Raw genomic sequence first — 23,153 nt, 5'->3', positions numbered from 1 at the left:
CGGGCGCCGTTGCCATGGCGGCGGTTGCAGCCGGCCCTGCCTCGCGCGGCCCGTAGGGTTCGCCTTTAGAACACCGCCGACCGCCTCTCCGCTACGAAGCCTTCATGGCAGCGGAGAGCAGCTCCAGTATCAGCTGGGACTCGCTGAGCAGCCTGACGGCCGGGGATGTGCTCGTTCGCTCCACCGGTGCCCACGGGGCGAAAGGCTCTGGAGGAGGCGGGTGCGGGAATGGCGTTGCCGTTTGTGTAACGAAGCTCCGCGAGGCGGTTCCGTCTGGCCAGACGAGCGGTGTGGTTTTGGGTCGAAGGGAAACGCCATGCGTGCCTCCGGCCGTGTCATTGTCATCAAACAGGGCTTCGAGCTGTAGCGTCGCCGATGTCACGCCCTGCAGCGCCGCACCAGGTATTCATTTGTTACATTTATTTTTCGTTTGTTGGACAAATTCAGGTTAGGTTTAATCTATTTAAGATTATATAATCTACTGTTTTCTGTTACAGAGCATTGTAATTTTGGAAGCCCTGCCTGCACTCTAATGTTATCAACATCAGCATTTTTACAGTGCTTTTCCAATGGTTGTGCGTGCCTTTGATTGGTGCAGAGTTCCTCTAGCAGCCCCCAGTCCTCGCTGTAGATTCTTAGTGCTTAAAAAGCATAGAATCACAGGATGTTCTGAGCTGAAAGGAGCCCGCAACCATCACTGAGTCCAACTCTCAGCTCCACACAGCACCACCCAAACCCAGTGGCTGAGAGCAGTGTCCCAAGGCTCTCTGATCTCTGGCAGCTCAGGGCTGTGTCCACTGCCCTGGGCAGCCCATCCCATGCCCACCACCCTCTGGAACACAGCCTTTCACTAATCCCCTCGATCCTCCTCTGATGCAGCTCCACGCTGTTCCCTCAGATCCTGTTGCCATGACCAGAGAGAGAAGATACAGTTTCCAAATCAGAAAAATTGCAACCATCTGTGTGAAAATGATCACTGGTAGCATTCAATAAACCATTTCCATTTCATAAGGTTCAGGTAGATGACTGTGGTCATAGAATCACAGAATGGCCTGGGTTGCAAAGGAGCACAATGCTCAGCCAGCTCCAACCCCCTGCTGTGTGCAGGGTCACCAACCAGCAGCCCAGGCTGCCCAGAGCCACATCCAGCCTGGCCTTGAATGCCTGCAGGGATGGGGCATCCACAGCCTCCTTGGGCAACCTGTGCCAGTGCCTCACCACCCTCTGGCTGAAAAACTTTCTCCTTACATCCAACCTAAACCTCCCCTGTCTCCATTTAAAACCATTCCCCCTTGTCCTATCACTATCTACCCTTGTAAGCAGCCGTTCCCCTTCCTGTCGTTTGTGTTATGAAAGTTGTTATATTTAGATAAGTATCAAGCAGAGAACAGACTGAAATTTGAGTTAATCAGGGGACAATGAAAATACATTCAAGATCATTTGAACCACAGTAAAATTGCTTTTATTTTAGGAGTCTGGAGTACTAAGGGTCACCCAGAACATTTGCTTTTAGTGGAAGATCCTGTGGAGGCCATCTTTGTACCACAGATGGTAAGAAAGTCACTGTTGCTTCCCACAACCCTGAGCTGAGAGATCAGCATTTTTCTCTGAAAGTTGCAGCTTCTGTAGAAGCACAGCAGAACTTGAGCTCCACTTCTGAATGAAAAGTACCCAGTTGCTGCTAATGTGATATTCATGCTGAAGTGTTTGGAGGGGATTTATTTACTGTATTGCTGCCTGTTGCATAGTTAACACCCAGGTATGTTTTTAAATTTTAGTGCAATTCCCCCTCTGAAAAAGCTGTTGCACGTTTCATAATATTCATTAGTAAAACCTAAAGGTTCGTGGTTTTCTTTCTTATTCACCTCATAGGTATTGAAATAGACATTGATTTACATAAACTACTTAATATTTGTGATTAGAAGGTTTATTTTCCTTTGATTTGTTCATTGTGTCTTCCATATAATGGAGGTCTGCCTGTAGGGCATTCATTCTGCAATGAGAATTATGTTTTTAGCTTCTATCCCTGCAATGTCGTGGAAATTATTGAGTGCAAAGTCCTTATGGCTCTGTGATAGTGGGAAGCCTTAATGTATTCTGTTCACTGTGTTCAGTGACTGTGTGTTACTGCACTGTGGAGTCACTTACACAACTGTAAGTGTATTCAGCAGTTCTGTCTCCTTGTGAAAATCTGGCCATTGATACTGCAGGCTTTGATGTGTGCTTTTCTACTCTTCTTGTTTTTGAAGGATTATCCTAAAGAAGCTGCAGGTAATCCTAAAGAAGCAGGTCATTCACCAGAAGACAGCAGGAGGCCTGAAAGTAAGACAAATCGATGTACTGCTACGGCTCTTTTTCCATAAGACTGGTAGAGGAGAAGCAGGCTTTGTTTCATAGATACTTTTCTGCAATGTAGAAGTTCCTGACTGCAAGTATTCAAAAAATGGCTTTGATTAAAAATAATAATAATAATAATAGTAATTTATATTTTTAAATGTTGCAAACTTTTACTTTCTGTCTTTTTGTCCATCCTGTGGATTGTGTAGCCCTTGTGATGAAGTGGGACTTCCACCAGCACACCAGAAACTTCGAGATTCGTTTTGCTAATTGAACTAATTCTCATTTCTGCATAAAGACTTTCTATATATGTTTGTTTATTTGTTTTGAGGACCTTGTTTGTGTGTGTTTTCCTGTTGTGAGTAAATCTGCTTCATGTCATTTTCTGTGAGCAGCCATGAGAAGTAAGTTTTTGACTTATAACAGTCTAGGAAATACGTTGTGGATGCCTTTTCCTGTAACGTCTGACTGTGCAGTCAGTTTCACTCAGATTTGTGGCTTTTAAAAGGAAATACATCTCTGAAGGTTTTTTGGCTGGATGGGGGAGAAAAGCAGAAATGGCTCCCTTTGCTTAAGGCAAGAAGCAATGTTTTGACTTCCTCTTCTATGACTCAGGGAGGCAGCAGCTGTCTGGCTTAGCAGCACGTGTGTTCTACCTGTCTAAATAGCAGCAGTGAAACAGTGAACCCATCACATCTTGGACCAGTTCCACACAACTTGATAGCTGTTTTTTCAATTACATTTATCTCAAGTTGAAATGTGCAGGGTTCCATTGCATACATTGTTTGAGCTCAAGTTGCCATTTACATGACAATCTTTTTCAAATATTATTAGGATAGGGTGATGTCGTCATTTACAGAGCATACAAAAATTGCTTCTATTAATACCAGCATTCAATACTATGTAAAACTGTGTTAAATGAAATCTACCTGTTGATTCAATAACTCTTTGTGTCTACTTCTGAAATGGGTGCTGTGTATTAGTTAACCTGACAAAATGTGGTTTATATCCTTCCACACAGATGATGTTTTAATTTCTCGGTATCCTACTGGACAGAAAGAAGCATTGAGAGCAGCATTAAAGCAAAAGTAAGTCTGTGTTGTTGTACCATTCTGTTTTTATGTTAATAGTAGGTACTTCCTCAGTTTCTGCCAAAACAGAAGAGGAGTCAGCTCTTTGAAAGGGTAGATAACTGCAGGACAAGGGGAAATGGCTTTAAGTTGAGGGAGGGAAGATTGAGGTTGGATGTCAGGGGGAAGTTCTGTGCTGTGAGAGTGGTGAGGTGCTGGAACAGCTGCCCAGAGAGGCTGTGATGCCCCATCCATCCCTGGAGGTGTTCAAGGCCAGGTTGGATGGGGCCCAGGGCAGCCTGGGCTGGTATTAAATGGGGAGGTTAGTGGCCTTGCATGCGGTGGGGGGCTGGAGCTTCGTGATCTTTAGGTCCCTTCCAACCCTGGCCATTCTGTGATGATTCTATGAACATGTAGGCTGTCTTTAAAGACCAGTGTGGATATATGCTGTTCATCTGTAGGCTGGAAATCTTCAAGATCAAGTATGTTATAGTAGAGCTTTGCTACTAGCATGCTGTTCTTTGCAAAATGCAACTTGTTAAACATATTCTTTGCTGTGGTCATGGAAATACCACATGGAAATGCCTTTTTATATTGAAACTGTAACAAAGAATCATAGAATGGCTTGGATTGGAAGGGGCTTCAAAGATCACCTGGTTCCAACCCCCCTCCTGTGGGTATAACCCTGAGAAACCTCTAGTGTCATACCAAATTATGGGAATAATTTTATTTCATGGGTATCAAAATCTTCACGGAGTAATGCTTATATAACTGGTGATTCTGGTGTTAAATGGGGGAAAAGAGTGGATTTTAAGAAAACAGTGTTATTTACAGGACCCTGTTTGTTTTTACAGAACACGAAGTGCTCCTGTATTTAAGGAGGTGAAGGTGCAGCTCTTAGGAAATGCCTCCCCTGAAAGAAAGGAAGGTGTTGGTCAGGACCCCAGCTCAATGCACAGGGAAGCTGATTCTGCAACAACCATTGCAGCAGCAACTGCTGCTGCCATTGCTACCACTGCTCCTCTTCTTAAAGTGAGTCAGCAGCTTGTGGCAATGGTAGTTCTTTGCCCACTTTGAACCAGTAGATCTTCTAAGCAGACTTGAAGTGATTGGTGGTAGAACTGAATATCTGCTTACTGTTTTCTGTGCTGATGATCTCAGACAGCTGACCATCACAGCAGAGACAACTGCTTGGGGTTTGGCTAAATGGGATGTGGCTGCATATGGATGGAGGCCATTTGATTTATCTCTCAGAAGAATTTCATAGTGCTGTTAAGCTACCAACATTAAAGCTAACTGATATTTTGTCTGTCTTTTGGGAACCAAATCACTCCTTGATGATGGGGAGGCTGTTGTGTTCTGTTCATGCTTGCAGCAAGGTTTTTTCTTTTTTCTCTTCTTCTCTTAGGTACAAAATGATTTGCAAGCTAAAGTTAACTCAGTTTCTACATTGCTTCACAAGCTACAGGAGACTGAGAGGCAACTGCAGCGTGTTGCTGAACAGCAAACAAATACAAAGACTCAACATGAGAAGCCCCACTGTCACGAAAGAGTCAATGAGCTTGAAAAACAAATGAATGCTTTTATGCTGCAACGGATTCACCATCTGGAAAAGCTGCAGGAGCATCAAATGAGTATTCAGGTATCTGTGTAAGAAGGCAAAGCTTTTGTTTAAACATTTCTTCTATATCTCGGTGTTAATGTTATCATCATCTGCTTTTTAAAACTGGAATTATATGTTGATTATGGAAATTTGGGAGTTATCCCCATTGTTATGTCTTTTGTTGTTTTTTTTTCCCCCTCTCAAGAATCATATCAAAATCTGATTTGTATGATCACATGGCAAGTATTCATGTGGGGAGTTTTACATAGGAAATGAATGGAAGCATCAGAAATTCACTGTAATTTCTCTCTCAGTCTCATTTCTTTAGCTCTGCTGTCAACATGGGTGGCTTGCAGCAGACTCACCTGCCTTCTTCTGGTCTCATGACTAAACAATCTGAGAAGGCAGAGCAGCAGTTGCTTAACAGTGGAATATCATCATCTCAGAAGAGTTTTTTTCCTTCTGGTGGTCTGCCTACACAAGGTGAAGAAAACTTATTATATCTATTTTTCAGTGTTAGTTTTGCATTGATTTTGATTTACTAATACTGAATAGTATATACCATGTTAGCAATGAGAAGGAAATGTTTCTTCTGTAAAAATGGTTTTTGCAGCATAACATACATTCATTAAAATGAAAGTGAGAGTTTGGCACTTACTAACTGCATAGTCTGCATCAAATTAATTCCATCTGGGGAGGCAGAGACACTGTTTGTTCCCCCCTCCTCTGAGCTGTTGGTTTGATAGCACATGTGTACTTGTGTTCAGAATAGTTGAAAATATGTCTGGGAGAGTTCATGGTTGGAAATAAGTCAGCTGCTCTTAACCAACTGAAGACTTCAAGATAGGCTGAGGGAGCTGGGCTTGTTCAGCCTGGAGAAAAGAAGGCTGTGGGGTGACCTCATGGCAGCTTGCAGTACCTAAAGGGAGCCTACAGACAGGAGAGGAGGCAACCCTTTGAAAGGGTAGATAACAACAGGACAAGGGGAAATGGTTTGAAGTTGAGGGAGGGCAGATTGAGGTTGGATGTCAGGGGGAAGTTGTGTGCTGTGAGAGTGGTGAGGTGGTGGAACAGCTGCCAGAGAGGCTGTGATGCCCCGTCCATCCCTGGAGGTGTTCAAGGCCAGGTTGGATGGGGCCCAGGGCAGCCTGGGCTGCTATGAAATGTGGAGGTTGGTGGCCCTGCCTGCAGTATGGGAGCTGGAGCTTCATGATCTTTGAGGTCCCTCCCAACCCTGGCCATTCTGTGAAATCCTGTGATGTCCTATAGCCTCCAGGCAGATTTTCTGCCTGAGATGTTTTGTGAGATGACAAATTAAACAGTGACCGTATAATGTCAGGTTTAATGAAGATTATACAGGATAATTTAAAATCGAAGAGCTCCTCAATAACTTAGTTATCATTGTCTGAACAATTTTTTTCACACAAACTCATGCACCAAGTCCCTGGGTTATAGCAATTAAAATAGCAAGTGCAAAGCAAATACATTGATTTACTACTTGACATCAGCTTAGTGGTATGGAACTTGGTTTTGAACATTTTATCCAGAAAAAGTAAATTGTCTTTTTTTGAGTTGGTTGTGTTTAGGAGAATAATTCAGGACTAAAGATGGAACCAGGCATGGACAAAATGTCTTTTAGTATCTTCATCAGAGTGCTGCTTCAGCCTTTTCAATGCTGTCACGTGTTCTCTTTGTGCTGTGAGTTAAGGAATAAATGAAACCAGATGAAGGAAGAACAAATCTGTAACATTGTGGACTCAATTGCTTGCCATGGTTTCATTCATGTGTTTTCTGACTTTGCTAATGTAAAGCAATCGTAGTAATATGGACTAGTGTAATGCTTGGAAAAGAAAAGAGGTATTGAAATCTATTGAATGAACTTAATGGTACTTGTGACTTTTTTTTTCCTGCCTTAGGTGATGGGAGACAACTTGAGCATCTCCCAAATCCTCAAGTAGCTCCATGGGGGCAAATGGAGTCTTCTGAGAAGACAACATTGACCAATGATAAAATGAGCTGGCATTCTGAGATAGAAAGGTAAACAAATGCCCATATCCAAAATTGAGGACGTGTTTGTTGTTGTTTGTTAATTTTAATGAAGTTGAGAAAGATGTGTGAGATGGTGGTGGTGTGAAAGAGTCACTGCCTTGGCTCTTGACTCCAACAAAGCTATGTTTGAAGTAAAACACCAGAGCACAAGTATTTGCATGAAGCTTCTGTGTCTGGTCACACTGTGTCCTGAAGGTAGGTGGAAGCTGGCTGGTCAGAGCAATTTGTAACACCATTCTCAGAGGTCAGTAGGTATCACTTGGAGTGCTTTTTTGTCTTCTAAATGTAATTCCTCTACTGCTGTGGCTTCAGGAGTAGCATCAGAAAGCCAGCTGTGCAGGCACTGTATTAAAATAGAATTATCTTGTCAATGAGACTCCAGGCTACTTCTGGAAGCTATATGAGAACTGTTAGGAAGGAGCAGCATCAGTTTCTAAGCTTTAGGTTAAGCTAAGCTAAGTTTCTAGGCAATGCAGTCTGAAATGTGTTTTCCCTCAGGCAATGCTTTGACAAAATTTCACTAATATGTGAGAAACAGCTACAGAAATAGTCTTATTTATGAAAATATGAATTGCTTTAAACTGGAAGGTTTTTAAAGTTAAAATGTTGTTCTGCTAGGTCTGAATGTTAAATGCAGTTTCACTGTTGCAAATACAAGGATGCAGCTCAACGTGCTGAGTGATAAACAGAGGAAACTCAGTAATCTGTCCGTAAGCTTAGGGGAAAAAGCAAATTCTATTCTGCACAAAACCTTGATATTCCTGCATTTTAAATCCATGCTCAGTGTGGAAGTCAGCGATTTCTTGTGGACCACAAAAATAGCTGTGAAACTTACAATGGAGGGTATTTCTCCCATCAGGCCTACTGCTTTGCAAACAGACCCGTGCCCTGCTTATGAAAACTCCTCCCAAAATTGCAATTCAATTGAGAAAACGGTGAAAAAAGCAGATGATTTGCTTCAAGTTCTTGGCCAGTTGAGAAAAGAGATGCACGACGTGCTACAGGTAAAGTTTGTACTCTCAGAATGACTGGAGTTTCAGAAAGAGACATAAAAAACGCTGAGAACTTACAGGTCTTATCAGTAAAAACATTTCCCTTGCCTCTGCCTTTGTAAGAATGTAGTTTTCAGTGATTTGAAATATTGAAGGTTTTTTTTTTTAGCGTGTGGAAGGAATTTGACCAGACTGTTGAGGCTCTCACTGCCCTTCTACCATAGGTAAAACAGTAATAAATAAGGATGTTTTCTTTTATTTGTTTAATTATTTGTTTTAAGGTATCCTGATATTTTGGGGGCTTCTTTTCTGCTGGCTCTGTTCCTGTGATATTAGAGCTATAGAGCTCTAACAGAGCTGGTGAAACATTCCCTCTTGGGCAAGAATAATGTTCCACTTAAAACATCTCTGAAGTTGAATGTACATAAGATACTTCCTTTCCTGTAAGTAATATTTCGTAGTTTTTTGTAACATATTAGTGGATTGCACTTCTTAGTAAGAGAACAGATGCCATGTACTGCATTTGCATTACAAATATTTGCATACTACTCTTGCTAAAAGCTGACACTGAATAATGTACCCTACCTAGCACAGGCAGAATGGAACAAGATGGAAAGAAAGAATAATGGGTAAGGAGCTGACTTAAATGGTCTCAAGTATCTTCCTTAAAGAAAAAGAAAACTCAGTAGGAAGACCAGGATGGTTAATTCAACAAATGTGGAGCTGAGCTAACTAGGTACTTCACTAAAGACTTTTCATCCTTGCTTGAGAGCCTTGTAGAGTGAGAGAGTAAACGATTGGGGTGAATGACCCCTAGTTCACCACAAACATCCAAAAGGTCTGAAGAGACTGAGATAAGCGGAGATGGAACAGAAGGTGGTGCTCTAACCTAAAAGCAGTGCACACTGAGATTTAACAGTTCACAAAGAATTCTGTGTCTATTTAAATTCATCACATATCCACTCCAGACTTTACCCTGACAGATTTGTCTTTAGATAAGTTTCAACGGTTTTTCTTCCTTATTTTTAGGATGCAAATACATGGAAATCAGACATGAATGATCTCATTAAGGTATACTTTGAAATTTATTTATGTATTAGTCTTAAACTGTGAAGTATGGAAATGTATTGAATTTGTTTACAGTGGGATAATGTTATGGTAAATACTGCATATCTGTTTGCTTGGAAAAGAAGTTGTTATGTAAAGATTACATTACTCAAAGTAAAATGGAACTTGTTCATTGGCTTGTCTTATTCAGCCTTAAGGAACTACCTTGAGGGAATGAGACAGAACAAATCCTTCTCAGACAAGCATGGTGTGGAATGCTGATATAAGTAGCATTCCATGCTCTGGGTGATTGGGAAGTCTATCATTGGAAGGTTGATAGTGAATCATAGAATTGCTTAGGTTAGAAAAGACCTTAAAGTCCAACCACAACCTAACCAAACTACCCTAATTAACCACCCTCTGCTAAATCATGTCCCTGAGCACCGCATCAAATCGGTTTTTAAACACAATCAGGGCTGGTGACTCAACCACCATCCTGGGGAGCTTACTGCAGTGCTTAACAACCCCTTCTGTAAAAAAGTGTTTCCTAGTATCTAACCTAAACCTCCCCCTGTGTAACTTGAGGCCATTTTCCCTCATCCTGTCCCCAGGGAGAAGAGACCAGCCCTGCCTTCGCTGTAAGCACCTTTCAGGTACTTGAAGAGAGCAGTAAGAACTCCCCTCAACCTCCTCTTCTGAAAAGTAAAAAATCAGCAAAAGGGAGAGAATCATGGTGGTGTTGAGGTGTGGTTGTGGTGGTTTGTTGTTTGTTTAAAGCTTAAATGTATTGCCAGGTGCATCTTGGGGCGTATATATAAGTAGAGGGGTTTGGTTTTTGCTGCATGTTTAAGTATTCTTCAGTACTGTTACGTAGATACACGAGGGTTTACATGCACATCTATACAGTTGCCATCTCTTCACAAACTAACAGTATAGAAAACTACATTATAATCTCTGGTTAAAATCCAGTGGTTTTGTTTCAATTGTAGTCAAAACCGACTAAAACCATTGCATCTGATCCTCCTGAACTTAATCAACTCATTAAACCATCCGTCCTTCAAAATGTTAAAGAACCAGAATCTATCCTGAGTGATGCAAGGAAGGTTTTGAGAGAAGTTCAAAGCAGAAAAAAAGTTCTTGAAGAAAACTTGGAAGCCATTCTTCGTGCAAAAGGTGGAGGTGCCATGTCTGCTTTCATAAACGCCTTGACTACAAACAGGTTAGGCTCCATTCCTCAGTGCTTTGTGTGACTGTTCCTTCTATGTGCTCACCTTTGTCTTTTAAACCTCTCACAGTTTTTTCAATCCCGTGCATTGAAGAGCTAGTGCAGTTCCTTGAAAAGAACTATTTAGTGATTCTTCTTAGAAATTATAACATGATTCCCTTGAACTTCAAGGTTTTTTGAACCTTGTGATATGAATTGAGGTGGTTTTGTGGGTTTTTTTTTGACAAGAACCTGTTAATTGTCAACACCTGTACAACCTGTTCTCCAGAAGGTAAATCTGAATTCTGGGACTATCAACTGGCTGAAGTGTTCTGCTGTCAGTAGCAGGGTGTGCTGAACTTTTTGTAGACAAATGTGCAGCAATAGAAATATTCCACAGCAATGTCATCATTCAGTTCTGCAGAGACTTTTAAATGCTAGGAAATTAGTCGTTGTACAGCAGATCTTTTGGTTTTTGAACTTTTACTTGGTTAATCCATTGCATTAAATGGACCTACTAAATTACAGTTTTCCTCTTAAAATGTTCTTGTGTTTTCTTGAAAATGGTAATTCTTTTTGTGTAAAGATCTTTCAGGCATGATAGCTGCTATAATTGTATTGTAGAGGAAGTGACAATCTTTGTCATCTGTTCTTCTGTTTTGAGTTGGGTCCCAGACCTATTTATTCAACTTTTTTTGTAGACCTATTTCTTCAACTTTTGATGGAAAATATGAAAGGGCATGCAACTGCCACTTACTCAGAGATGTTTGCAATCCCATTAGTACACATCAGCAGGAAAGTTTTTGCAGGTGGCATTATGTAAGAACATCTAGGTTTGGGAAACCCAAATAAGGTGTGCTCAGTGTGTTTTGGAGACTGTAGATGTGCACGATCCATATTCTGGGTTTCTGTTTCCATAGAGTTCCACAGAAAAGGTCCCTACTTTCCCACGAATTAATCAGTGCAATTTCAGACCTAAAACAGTTCCTTCTGTTTCAGAGATGCATTGGAGAAGATTCGTATCAGAAAGGCTGTGGATGAGAGGATTAAGGCCATTAGTGCAGAAATCCAGGTATGGCTGGAGAAAAAATGAGTTCAGGTTTCTTGCACTGTGTTTTTCCAGCTCACATTGTTCTTTCATGTTGATATTTAAGCATGATTCACCCACAATCTGAAAACATAAGAAACTATTATTACTAACTTGTAGTTTGCTGTAGAGAAATATTTACATCTATTCTAAAGCTTTCATTCCTTAATGAAAATCACTTGGTCACAGTTGCTGGCTAACATGAAAAGCACTGACCATTTCTTAGAACATCAAAGTTATCCATGGACTCTTCTGATAGCCTTGAAGATAAAATCTCCTTTTACTATGTTTGTGTTTTATCTTTAGGCAGAAATGGCAAGAAATGATATGGAACAAGTGAAATATGATCAGAAGGTCCCATGGATCAAGAGAGCCCAGAACATCAAGGCTATGAAGAACAGTAAAGAAATTAAAGCAAAAACTCAGAAAATCCAAGGATGCTCAACAAAGAAGCCTTTATCTGCAGCTAAGTTACTGCAGAATCATGCAGATGATAACAAAAGCAAACTGGGCTTTAGAACTTATTTTTCTTCTGAAAGTTTGCAGAGGAATAAAAAAGGGACAGATGTGAGTTCATAAGGATTTGGTTTCTTTTTGGTAGTGCTATGCAATCTGTGCTCTAGATTGTGGGATTTGTGGGAAAATTTGAATGTGAGACTAATAATTTCACATGAAAATGATTGCCCTGTCCTGTGGAATTTTCTTGTGAGAGTTGAGTTTATTTTTATGTTCTGTAGAAGCCTAAGTCTAAGCACGTATAGCAGTGTAGAATTCATTGTCTTGTTACAAGTTTGTAACCTGATGTTTCATCCACCTGCTGGTAAGTGTCTCATACATATATTCTGTGTGCAGAGGTTTTCATGTGTGCATGCAGTATATAATGCTTTTTGCAAAACTTTTTTTTTTTCCCACTAGATTTCTGTAATTTTTCTGTTGTTTTCAAATGTTCACATATGAAGAGCTCTGAACTTCTTTTTCTGGTGATAGGAGCCTGTGAGTGGACGTGCAGTGGTACAGAATGAAGAGTATTTAAGCCAAGTTTATGGAAAACCAATTTACCAGGGCCATCGAAGCACTCTCAAAAAAGCACCTTATCTGAGATTCAACTCTCCCTCTCCTAAGTCTAAACTTCAAAGACCCAGAGTGATAGAGTGTGTTAGAGGTAAGTGATTCCTGGATGTGTACAATGTGTTCCTTACCAGTTTGCCTATTAGGAATCCCTTGTATTTCTTGTGTTCCCCTGCTCTTTCATTTAGGGCTGAAGCAACTGCAGGAATTTCAAAACTAAAAAAAAACCACAAAACACCAGCAGGTTTTCCACTTTCTTTTTTGTTTCTCACTTATTTTAAGTTGTCAAATTCATACCTATTTCTAAACCTAAGAAACATAGTATATATTACTTGTTGCTCAAGCTTTGAAGTTAAAAGATGGAATTGCTGGAAGTAATTGCATAAGCACCTGTAAGTTGAATGTGTTGAAAGGCTAATCCAGGTTCTGGTGAAGGTTACCTGTGTCAGGTTTACCCAGCTGTGCCATTTAATAGATTGATTCAGTTCAAATCTACTAAGATTTGAAAAACTAAGGAAGCCTGATATTTCTTTTCCTGCCTCTAATACGAGAGTTGAACAGTGCAAAGTGCAAGATGATGATGATATCTATTAACTTGAAAGCTTTGGAAGACATGTTAATCAGTGGTTCAGTTCCCTAAATGGAGACAACTCTTCTTCTGTTAGTGAAGTTTAAATGCAGAGTATAACTTTTTTTTTTTTTTAACTAATTAGTTAAGGTTATTTACTTGATAAAGTTATTAATTAACTGATAATAAATTCTATTCATGAGTTCTGTAGGCAATCTGTTAAGACCAGTAGTTCCTAATTTTTAAAGTAATAGTGAAAGAAGTAAAATTAAAGCTGGCATAGGTAAGTGTACATCAACTTCATCTTGATTTAGTAGAAAGGAATGGGTGTTCCAGTAAAATTCATCCGCTCACTGAATATCATGCTAATGAATATAGCCTTCATTAAGGAAGCAATGAGGTACAAAGACAAATCTTAATTAAATTTGATTATTTTCTCTGGCTTGAAGTAAATTAAATTTGTAACACAATTCTAATTCAGTTCACTCTGTCAGCGAAGGTAATTATTTAAAATTATTTTCTAAAGGATGAGTAAAGAAAAAGAAAGAGAAAAGAAAGCACAGCAGAGTGAAATAAGCACTGTGTGTGTGGCACTGCCATGATGCTTATGAAAGCAAGTCAGGATTAAAGCATACACTGGTAACTATGGAACTTAGGTTGGAAAACAGATGATGTTGGAAGGCACAGTCTTTATCTCATTTCTGTTTTAAAACTCAATACATAAAGAATAGAGCAACTCAGTGTTTGCCTAAGTAAACCTGCTGGAAAGCATAGGATTGTACTTGAAGTGGATTTGCAGAACACGTGGTCCTGTTTTGAGCTGTGTCAGGGACTTTTGCTCTGTCTTCTCACAACCAATGCATCTCAGGATTCTTGTGAGCCTTTCACATATCATGAATGGTTTGTGCTTTGGGTGCTTCTGTTTCAATTGGATCTTTAGTTTCGTGTTTACCTTTTCAAAACTCACTGATTCTTACTACAGAAATGAAGATTGATCTGTCGTAGGTCTGTCAGAACAACACACTGGGCTAAGGGAATTTTTAGAGGTCAAGACTGCTGTTACTCCTAATAATCACAGAATGGCCTGGGTTGCAAAGGAGCACAATGCTCATCCAGCTCCAACCCCCTGCTGTGTGCAGGTCGCCAACCAGCAGCCCAGGCTGCCCAGAGCCACATCCAGCCTGGCCTTGAATGCCTGCAGGGATGGGGCATCCACAGCCTCCTTGGGCAACCTGTTCCACCCTCTGTGTGAAAAACTTCCTCCTCATATCCAACCTAAACCTCCCCTGTCTCCATTTAAAATCCCCAGAGCCTTCTCTTCTCCAATAATAGAAAAGCTTGTTACAAAAGATAAAATGTAATCAAAGAAACTTCCAAAGCCATTGCACTGTTATTTTCATTATGATTGAAGTTGTCTGGGGATTGCCATCCTTCCCATATCTGCACAGGAAAGAGTGTATTCAAACTAGCATTTTCCTTTACTGAAGTTGTTTTATAAATTTTGAAGAGGTAAAAACCAGCAAGAACTGAAAAATCTAAGCAAAGAAAGAGACAGTGGAGTGAAGAGGGAAGGAAGGAATGAAAAGCAACAAGGGCTCTTAGACTCACTGCAGCAGAGAGCTAGCAAGCTGACTGATCAAAGATAATGATCAAGAAAAAGAATGTGTTTGAGTTTAAGAGGCAGTGAAAGTGATTGTAGGCACAATCAAGATAATAGGGTGAGCACCAGTGGAAGAAGAGTGCAGTATTTATTAGCTGCCTTCCCTCTTCACTTCTTGGACTTGTGCTCATGCAGTAAACGTGCAATTGATGCAATCTTAACTGTCACACTTAAAAATTGTGTTCTTATAACTGTCAAAATATTACATTCTGTATGAAGTATAGGAGAGTACTATGATAAAGGCAGCCACTTAACAAAACTGTGGTTTTAGGCCATAAAAATAGATGGTATAAAGCACTGTATGTATGTCTTTGGAGAGCAGCACTACTATTTTTTTTGAAATTATGACTTACATCTGAGGTTGCAAATCCTCAAACCAGTACAAGAATTGGGTGTTAAGCAAGGAGCTGTCTTTATGTGATTCTGGCACTTTTCTTAGACTGCTCTCAAACCCAGTTGTGATCCATGAAGAATCAATCTTACTGCTAGAATGTATTTCCAATTCACATTTTCAGGGGAGTTTTGAGATGTCCTCATAAAGAACAGAAACACTCTTGAAAACTTAACTTCAAGAGTTGAAAACATGATTTAAAACTGCTTTCTGCTTCTAGTTTTGATTTGACCTCTCTTTTTTTTCTTGTCTGTTTTTAAGTGGTAGGATACTTGTTTGAAGGGTCAGTCTGACCCACCTCTTGTTTTGACTCTACTGGCAGTGCTGCACACCTATTCATTTTTTTTTTTTCCTACTTTTTTGAGTGTAATGTGTGCCAGTTAGCACTTAGTGTAGCTATGATACAGTTGCTTCTAAGATCTGAGAACAGATGCTTCTTTAAATATGTTTTAATTAGCAGTTCTGCTTTTGCTGCGCCCTAAATTAGTTTGTTGTCTAGATTTATAGAACTCTTCTCCAAAAAAGAAGGTTACAAGCTTTCCAGGAAGGCCAATTTTATTATTTCAGAAACAAGACCTTGCAAATCATCACAGAATGGCCTGGGTTGCACAGGAGCACAATGCTCATCCAGCTCCAACCCCCTGCTGTGTGCAGGTCACCAACCAGCAGCCCAGGCTGCCCAGAGCCACATCCAGCCTGGCTTTGAATGCCTGCAGGGATGGGGCATCCACAGCCTCCTTGGGCAACCTGTGCCAGTGCCTCACCACCCTCTGGGGGAAAAACTTCCTCCTAAAAATGGGGGGAAGGTTAAAGGGTGGGAAGTGTGTGGTTCCTGTCTTCCCCCCCCCCCCCCCCCCCCCATTCACCTCCTCAGTAGATCACTGGATTTTGATGCTACCAGTTTTCTACGTGGTACCACATTTAATGTAGTGAAATGTAAAGGTACAAATTACATGTAGCTGTAACAAGCCTCTCCTGTGCTTTACCTTGTTTTGTGTTGGGGTGAATAGTAAATGAAAAAGAAAACTGTACTGGATCCATGCTGTTTGTAGTGTTCTAAAGTTCTTGAGTGTGACAAATACAGTTTAAAAACTATATGCTTGAAAACAGAATGAACTCTGGATAGCCTTTACCCTAATGCATTCTCTTCCAAGTTATTAAGTCATACGAAAACAGTAGGGAAACATGTGTTTGCAAAAGTAAAGCCATCCTAAAAATCATTTCTTTATTTCACATCAGACTGCAGCTACAGAAAGTTACATTTTGTTTATATCTTGACAGCAATTGAAATAAGACACCCTTGTATCCTTATCTAAGGGAAGAAAGGAAGATGGATGTGGTTTTTCTTTACATGTCACTTACCTTAGCAATCCTATGAATATTTATCCTGTTTTCTGATTTTTGTGGCTTTAGACTGAGGTCAGCCTTTGTTTTAATACTGGCATGACGTGTCTTTCACTCTTCCATGACAGTTTCTCGAGTTGCTTAATTAGTGTGTGTTCTTACATCTTGCCAACAAAATGGAAAAGTAATTATTCTGCATCCTATGTGAGTCTCTTGATGACAAAATTGCTGAGTGTTTTTGTGGGCTGCTGTTCTGAAAGATGCAGTTATGGCAGGGAAGTACAACCAGTAGAATTTGAAACAGATTCCTACTCCTTTACAGTAGGAGTGTAATTAAAATGAAACAAAGTTGAGTAAACACCGAGGTTCTTGAAAGAAAACCAAATCTAGCATGTATTAGACATGGTTTGCTCTTTCCAGTCATGCAGCTTCTTTTCCAAAATGTCACTGCAGTACTTTAGCCTGCATGTGGCTCTGGGCAGCCTGGTCTGCTGGTTGGCGACCCTGCACATAGCAGGGGGTTGAAACTAGATGATCATTGTGGTCCTTTGCAACCCAGGCCATTCTATGATTCTATGATTCAGTTGCACCCCCAGATTCCCATACTGGCTTTGATGTACCAGCCGGTAAAGGCTTTAAAATTATTGCTAAAACTTGGCCTTGAGTTTGATTGACTGAAAAATGGAGCCTTATTAAATGACTTTTTTTTGGTAGAGCAGTCCACTGAGCTTGTTTTAAATTAACGTTAGAATAAGGATGTTTATTTAAGTCTGAAACAGCCGTCTGGAGAGTCTCCTTTCAGTCACTTTATAACTTTCTCAACCATTTTCTTTGCAAATAAACTGTAGTGACTAATGCTTGGTTTCTTCTGGGAAATTGGGGAAAAAAATCCAGCTATTCACACTTTTATGAGCAAGAGGGCATTTCTCTAAAATAGAAAGTTGTTTTCCTGCATAATTTGAACTAATAAATATATGTAAAACACCAGGTTTTTAAAACAAAGTATAATTAAATGTCCAGTTTCTGCCCAGTGCAAATAAACTTCTCAGGGAGAAATGAAAAGTTGAAAGCAATTAAAATGAGGTGCTGTGTGTACACAGTACTTAATCATTCTTGCTGTGAGAACCTTGTTTTTACAAGTTGGCAGTATTACAGATATGTTGCCAATTTCTGCTTTTACTCAAAAGTTCAAGGCCAGGGGAGACTGTTAGATTATGTAGCATGACCTCTTCTAAATCACAAGCCACTGAACTGTATCTATTTATGTTACCGAGTCCTGTAATTTGTCTTTGAGTGAAGAACAATATTTCTGGCTAATCTGTGCTTTGAAGAAAGGTATGTGCTCATCATTTAGAGACATGAGAAATTCTGCCCTTAGTTTCTTCTTCCTGTGGTACCTTATGGTTCGAGAGGAAGCAGGACATTTTAGATTTTTGTATCTGATTTATAAGGAACATTTGGCTTCACTTTACAGCTACTTCAGTTTCCAAGTGATTTCCCTAACAAAATTTAACAATCTTTTAATATTCAACCTACTTCAGTATTTATGGAGGTGCAGAATTAGAGCTGATTGTTACATTATCATATATGGAAGTCTTGTCTTGCTCTACCTTTCTGCTCTCTTGTTGAGACATCTGGAGATTATGCTTATCCACTTGACCACAGCATTGTATTGTGATTTCTCATTGCTTTGCTCAACCAACATGACAATAAATCCCTTCTCAGAGATGCTTCTTTCTGACCTGCATTTTCTAATGGAAGAGTTATGACCTGCTATTTTTGTTTTTAGGCTTACAACCCATAATTTGTTAGTACTAAAATGCCACTTCGTAAATGGGTTGGCTTACTCTTGTGTCTGCATTGTTAAAAGTCACATTATCAATCTTTATTATCCCTGAATTTTATAATCATTGACTCCCATTATTCAATTAATTAGGAAGCTTTTAAATATAAATAGAGCTAGAAGGAGTGTTTGATGCCATGTGCTAATGGGCCATTTATATGTGAAGCGTGATGACTGTAAACAACAGAGATCTAAGATTATATTTTATGCATATACATACATAATGTAGATTTAGATGTTCAAAAGTTATCATTTTAACTTCTGCCTTGCTGTCAATACTGAGACATCTGACTTGGCCCTCTTACAATTCTGCCAGTCCAGTATCCCAACCCCATTCCATTCATCCCACAGCAAAAATCATAACTGTTTTGGTTCCAAGGCTTGATTTCAGTAGTGATATGACTGAGTTGTTCACGCATTGAAGGTGTGCAACTTAAATGGCTCTCATTTCAGGTACAAAGGTGAAGTCAGCAGGAACACAGACTTGTTCTCATGCACGGAAGGCAGTCATCAGCTCAAAGAAACAGCATCCTCTGTATGCACTTGCTCAAGAAAATCAGTATTTTTTTAGTCCAAGCAGAGATGTGCCAGCTGACTGCGGTCCCCTTGAAGGTCACCTAATTCCTATGGCTATTCCACTAGGTAGGAGTGAATAATGTCTACAGGGGATGTGAGTTGATACCTGCAGCTTCAGTCTTGTCAAGTTGGTGATTTGCCCTGGTCTGTGAGATTTGCAGCTACAGTTTAAAATGCTCCAGTTTTCCTCATCTTTCATGCTGGGTTACCTGGCTGAGAAATTATCTGTATAGCTGGATGTGCCTTCTTTGGAGCACTTTCCATTCGTAGGGCTCTTGTTCTGGCTTTGTTTGGTATCTGTGTAAGTAGGAACTGAATCACCAGTTCCTTGGGCATTGGATCCAACATTTACAGTGACTTCAATCCAACAACTTCATCAGGATTGTGCCAAACACACTAACTCATTTTCATGGTTTCTGTGTTCCTGGATTTCAGTAGAACCTCTGTATAGGCCTTATTTTGGAAAGAGTTAGCATTTAAAGATGATAATTAAGTAAGAAATAGGAGGGTCTCATCAAAATTTAAGGGATGCTAAAAAGCGTAGTAGTATTTTGAATATAGTTAAGAGGATGTCAAGGGAAAGGAGCATGGCATGTAATTTTTAAGTGGCAAAGACAATGTAGTTATGCGTGTTTTCAGCAGTAGGTGTCACTCTAGTCAAGTAAAATGAATAATTTCTAAAAAGTAGCTGTGGTAAATGTACACATTTTTGCTAGGAAAGTTTACTTGGTGATGCACAGTGCTTCAGTCAGTGGTATTAGAATAAAGTACACTCTTAGTCTGTAGCTGTAATTGGTCTGTTTCATGTAAAACATAGACACCCAGAATTTAATCTATTAATTTACTGCCTTGTTTTAGAGGTTGATATGTATCTGTAATTGTTTTAAAACTTCCTTTAGGTCAGACCCAACTTAATGACATCTCAGTGCAGCCTGCAGCAGTAGTTACATGTACACCACACCCTGTTACAGTCACAACCTCTATTCCCCAAGTGCCACCAAAGCCTCCAGCTGAAGTAAAAAAGCCAAACATAGCTGTAATAGAGATGAGATCAGAGAAGAAGGATCCCCCTCAACTGTCTGTGCAGGTTGGTGTCAAGAATGATGACTTCTTGTATATTTTAATGAATAAATGCTAACTGTAGATGGTCTCATCCACTGGTAACTTACCAAGAAAGCATCACAACTTAAAAATCATTTAAGCCAAACAGAAAATTACTTTCTCTGTTGGCCAGCTATGCAAGGTGTTTGTAAAATAGTCCTATGTCATAGTGTTTCACTTTATTCTTTTTTTTTTTTTTGTGAGACTTTAAAGCCAGAAGAAACGGGATAAAACAAATATTAATATTGATGTTAGTCTTTAGATGAATGATTTGGCCTTTTAGATTTCTCTCTCAAGCATGATATTCAGCCCAAGAATTTCACTCCTTATTAATCAACCACTGAAGTCCTTGCCTAGCCTTCTTATTTTCACATGAGTCTGTTGTCAAGGAAGTGAATGCTTCTAACTTATTCAATGTCTTGGATTCAAATTGTCGAGAATATACACACTCCTCCATACACCTTTCAAATATATATGATTCATGGATCTTGAAGTTAATTACAGGATGAGTTTGTACTCTGTTCCCTTCCATATCACTACCCACATACCTTTTACCTTACCAGATATATGACAGCATGAAGCCAATAATCAGCCTTGCACAGTGGCTTGTAGGCCAACTGAAATGAATTGCGTGTCAAACACTCGTGTGCTACATAAATAGTTATGAGTCTGTTCACCTTTCATCACATGCAAGACAAAGTCCAGGGAATTAGAGAACAGGAGAAATCAAGTAGCTTGAGAGGAAAAAGGATTTCATGACTGAGTAGCAGTAGGAAGATAGAATATAAACAGTTCAACAACAGTAGCTGAGCTAATACATAAATATTCAGAGTGGTTATTTGTTCTTTCCTAGGTGTTACCAAATGTTGATATTGACAGTGTTTCAAGTGGCAGTGTGAATGCAGACAGTGTGCTTCCAGAACCCAAACCTGCACTTTGTCCTGCTGATGCTGTAATACAGGTATTGATTAATCTAAATGTGTATGGATTTAATTTTTTTAATAAGAGAAATCAGTCAGTTTTGTTGGCACGTGAGATGTCTGCCCTGTACTGACTTCAGTGGGGAATGTTCTTCATTCCCCTTTCTGTTCTTTGGCCATACTGTAGACATGAGTGACATGCATATGTAGCCTGTTCATTGGTAGCCTGCTGTGTGTAGATAGACATGAGATAGCTTGGCCATGGAGTTGGCTCCTTCTATTCTCTTTTGAGATACCTTTTTAGAAGTGTCTTTTTTAGATAATCTAAGCAGTAATGAAAGGTTTTGTACAAATAAAACATTTACTGCTGCGTATTACAAGATAAGATTGTAAAGCAGGGCACATGTTTACAGGGTGGCATGTTGTTTTTCCAGTGGATTTCTGAACTGTGCATTGCACAGTTTGGACAGTGTGAACTGAACAGGGCACAGAGATGCAGTGATTATTTTTGGTTGGTTATCATACCTTTTGTTTCCCCTGTGTTTCAGCTCCTGTTCTGGCTTATGTCTGGCTATGGTCAAGAGAATCAATGACTATTACAGAGACCAGTGGCTAAAATAGCAGTCATTATTTATAACTAATGTCTTTAAGCAACTATGCAGAAATTACACATTACTATATTGCTTAACATACTTTCAGACTCTTATGGTTTTTTTTTTCTCAATAGCTTGTCTTACTGATATATATATATATTTTAATAGGGGTTACAGGTATTGCCCTGGAACTATTTCTTCATTAAGCGCAAGTTTTAATTGTTGGTATGTAATGAGGAGTTTTAATAAGCTCTTTTTGTACTTAGCAGAAAAATTTCCCCTCACTTTTAGGATAGGTCAATTAGTTGTCTTGGATTCAGGCTGCTGACAAGAGTGATGATATGACTGCATCCTTGGCATGAAGTGCTTCTGTGAATGCATTTTCTTCTTTACCTCCAACATGAGATATCTAATAATTATCATCTGTCTTTACAAATAGGCTCCAGAAGATATACAAAGCGAGGAAGAAGACATGAAGTTTCCAGGAACTCATTTCATTGATGTTACTGATGTCATGCAGGTAATTATATTGCAAAAATGTCATTTCCTTCTTTTTTTTTTTTATTTAATTTGATTTCTATTATTCTGTCACAATGGAAAATGAAATGTAGAAGATTTGTTGATCTTATAAGCAACTTTAAAAAGAACACACTGTGAGTAATACCAAACTGCTCACAGTATTAAAGCAGTATCACAAATCACTGTGTATCAGTAAAGGACCTTTGGAAAATTACAGTAAAAAATTAAAATTAAGTTTTATTTGGATAGATTAGAATCCAGAAGGAATAAAAGTAGTTCTCTTAGCACTTAGACTTCACAATTTTAAGCTCCAAATGTAATGCATATATGAGACTCTTGTTTATGAGGTCCTAAAAAACTTTGGCTATTTCAGTCAGAAATTATTTGAAATAATTAGATAAGACAATGGACTGCTTAGCAAATGGAGTCCACTAAGAGGTGACACAACATCCAGCACATCTTGTCTTGGTAGTGTAGCTGTGCCTGCTTTACAGCATTGATGTTTCTTCAGTATAATGGCATGGGTTTATTGGAGATGCTCTTTTACAGTGTAGGCTCTTTAAATAGCATGTACTTTGCTGATTTTGCTTGTTAAAGCAGGGCCTGCCAAACACCCCCAGTTCAACTTTGGTGAACCAGGCTGTATTTCACCTCTCCAGATGAAGAGCACAAGCAGAACCTCCACAGTAGCTGGGAAAGGCTGCTTCTGAAGGAAGCAAGGTGCTGCCACCTGGATGCTCTGTAGTCTCTTCTCTCTGTGAGAGATGGCAGCTTCAACCTCCTGCTGTGTTTAGGAATCAGTCAATGTTCTGAGCACAAAAATGCTGTTATTTGCCGGTATTCTCCTGAAATGTGTTTTACTCAGAATCTGCCCCAAACTTTTGTGTGGGTTTTTTTTATGGTTGTTATTGGATTATTATTTTTTTTTTTTTTAAAGGTATGATTTTCATAATAAAAATGGGAAAATGGCTCATTTATTATTTTGGTTCCCAAACTTACGTTCTTGGAGGAATTAAATCTATTTGGAGAGCTTTATTCTATTTGCACAAAAAAGGTTTATCTTATTTTTTATAAGTAAGAAAACTATTTAAGAAATCAGTTTATGAACTAACAAAAGAAGTCCCACAACATAAAATTTTTGACACAAGTAACAGTTATTCATTTTTTTTCTCATTTTTCTT

The 23,153-nt window shown here is 39.4% G+C and overlaps 1 protein-coding gene across 6 annotated transcripts in view; it reads left to right on the top strand.

Moving 5' to 3' along the window:
* The window catches only part of KIAA0586 (KIAA0586 ortholog), a 65,955-nt gene that overhangs the window by 474 nt on the left and 42,328 nt on the right, over positions 1-23,153 (top strand). For 2 of the 6 annotated variants that reach the window (XM_042864625.1, XM_042864617.1), the window contains exons 1-19: positions 26-402; positions 1,472-1,551; positions 2,250-2,322; positions 3,359-3,425; positions 4,262-4,439; positions 4,816-5,049; positions 5,325-5,493; positions 6,927-7,047; positions 7,919-8,063; positions 9,081-9,122; positions 9,710-9,751; positions 10,088-10,317; positions 11,302-11,374; positions 11,696-11,956; positions 12,377-12,551; positions 18,717-18,905; positions 19,739-19,926; positions 20,794-20,901; positions 21,893-21,973. In XM_042864625.1, coding sequence (XP_042720559.1) covers positions 105-402; positions 1,472-1,551; positions 2,250-2,322; positions 3,359-3,425; positions 4,262-4,439; positions 4,816-5,049; positions 5,325-5,493; positions 6,927-7,047; positions 7,919-8,063; positions 9,081-9,122; positions 9,710-9,751; positions 10,088-10,317; positions 11,302-11,374; positions 11,696-11,956; positions 12,377-12,551; positions 18,717-18,905; positions 19,739-19,926; positions 20,794-20,901; positions 21,893-21,973 — 2,754 coding nt within the window. In that variant the 5' untranslated portion in view covers positions 26-104. Of the gene's footprint in view, positions 1-25; positions 403-1,471; positions 1,552-2,249; positions 2,323-3,358; positions 3,426-4,261; positions 4,440-4,815; positions 5,050-5,324; positions 5,494-6,926; positions 7,048-7,918; positions 8,064-9,080; positions 9,123-9,709; positions 9,752-10,087; positions 10,318-11,301; positions 11,375-11,695; positions 11,957-12,376; positions 12,552-18,716; positions 18,906-19,738; positions 19,927-20,793; positions 20,902-21,892; positions 21,974-23,153 lie in introns of those variants that run through there. The other 4 variants (XM_042864643.1, XM_042864634.1, XM_042864652.1 and 1 more) reach the window with 3 other exon arrangements.

Source organism: Lagopus leucura, unplaced genomic scaffold (genome assembly GCF_019238085.1).
Source record: "Lagopus leucura isolate 7727_CA_CO unplaced genomic scaffold, USGS_WTPT01 Super-Scaffold_1, whole genome shotgun sequence".
In the NCBI taxonomy this organism is placed as follows: Eukaryota; Metazoa; Chordata; class Aves; order Galliformes; family Phasianidae; genus Lagopus; species Lagopus leucura.
The sequence above is the reverse complement of the archived record's forward strand: the minus strand, read 5'-3'. Positions and strand labels throughout refer to the sequence as shown.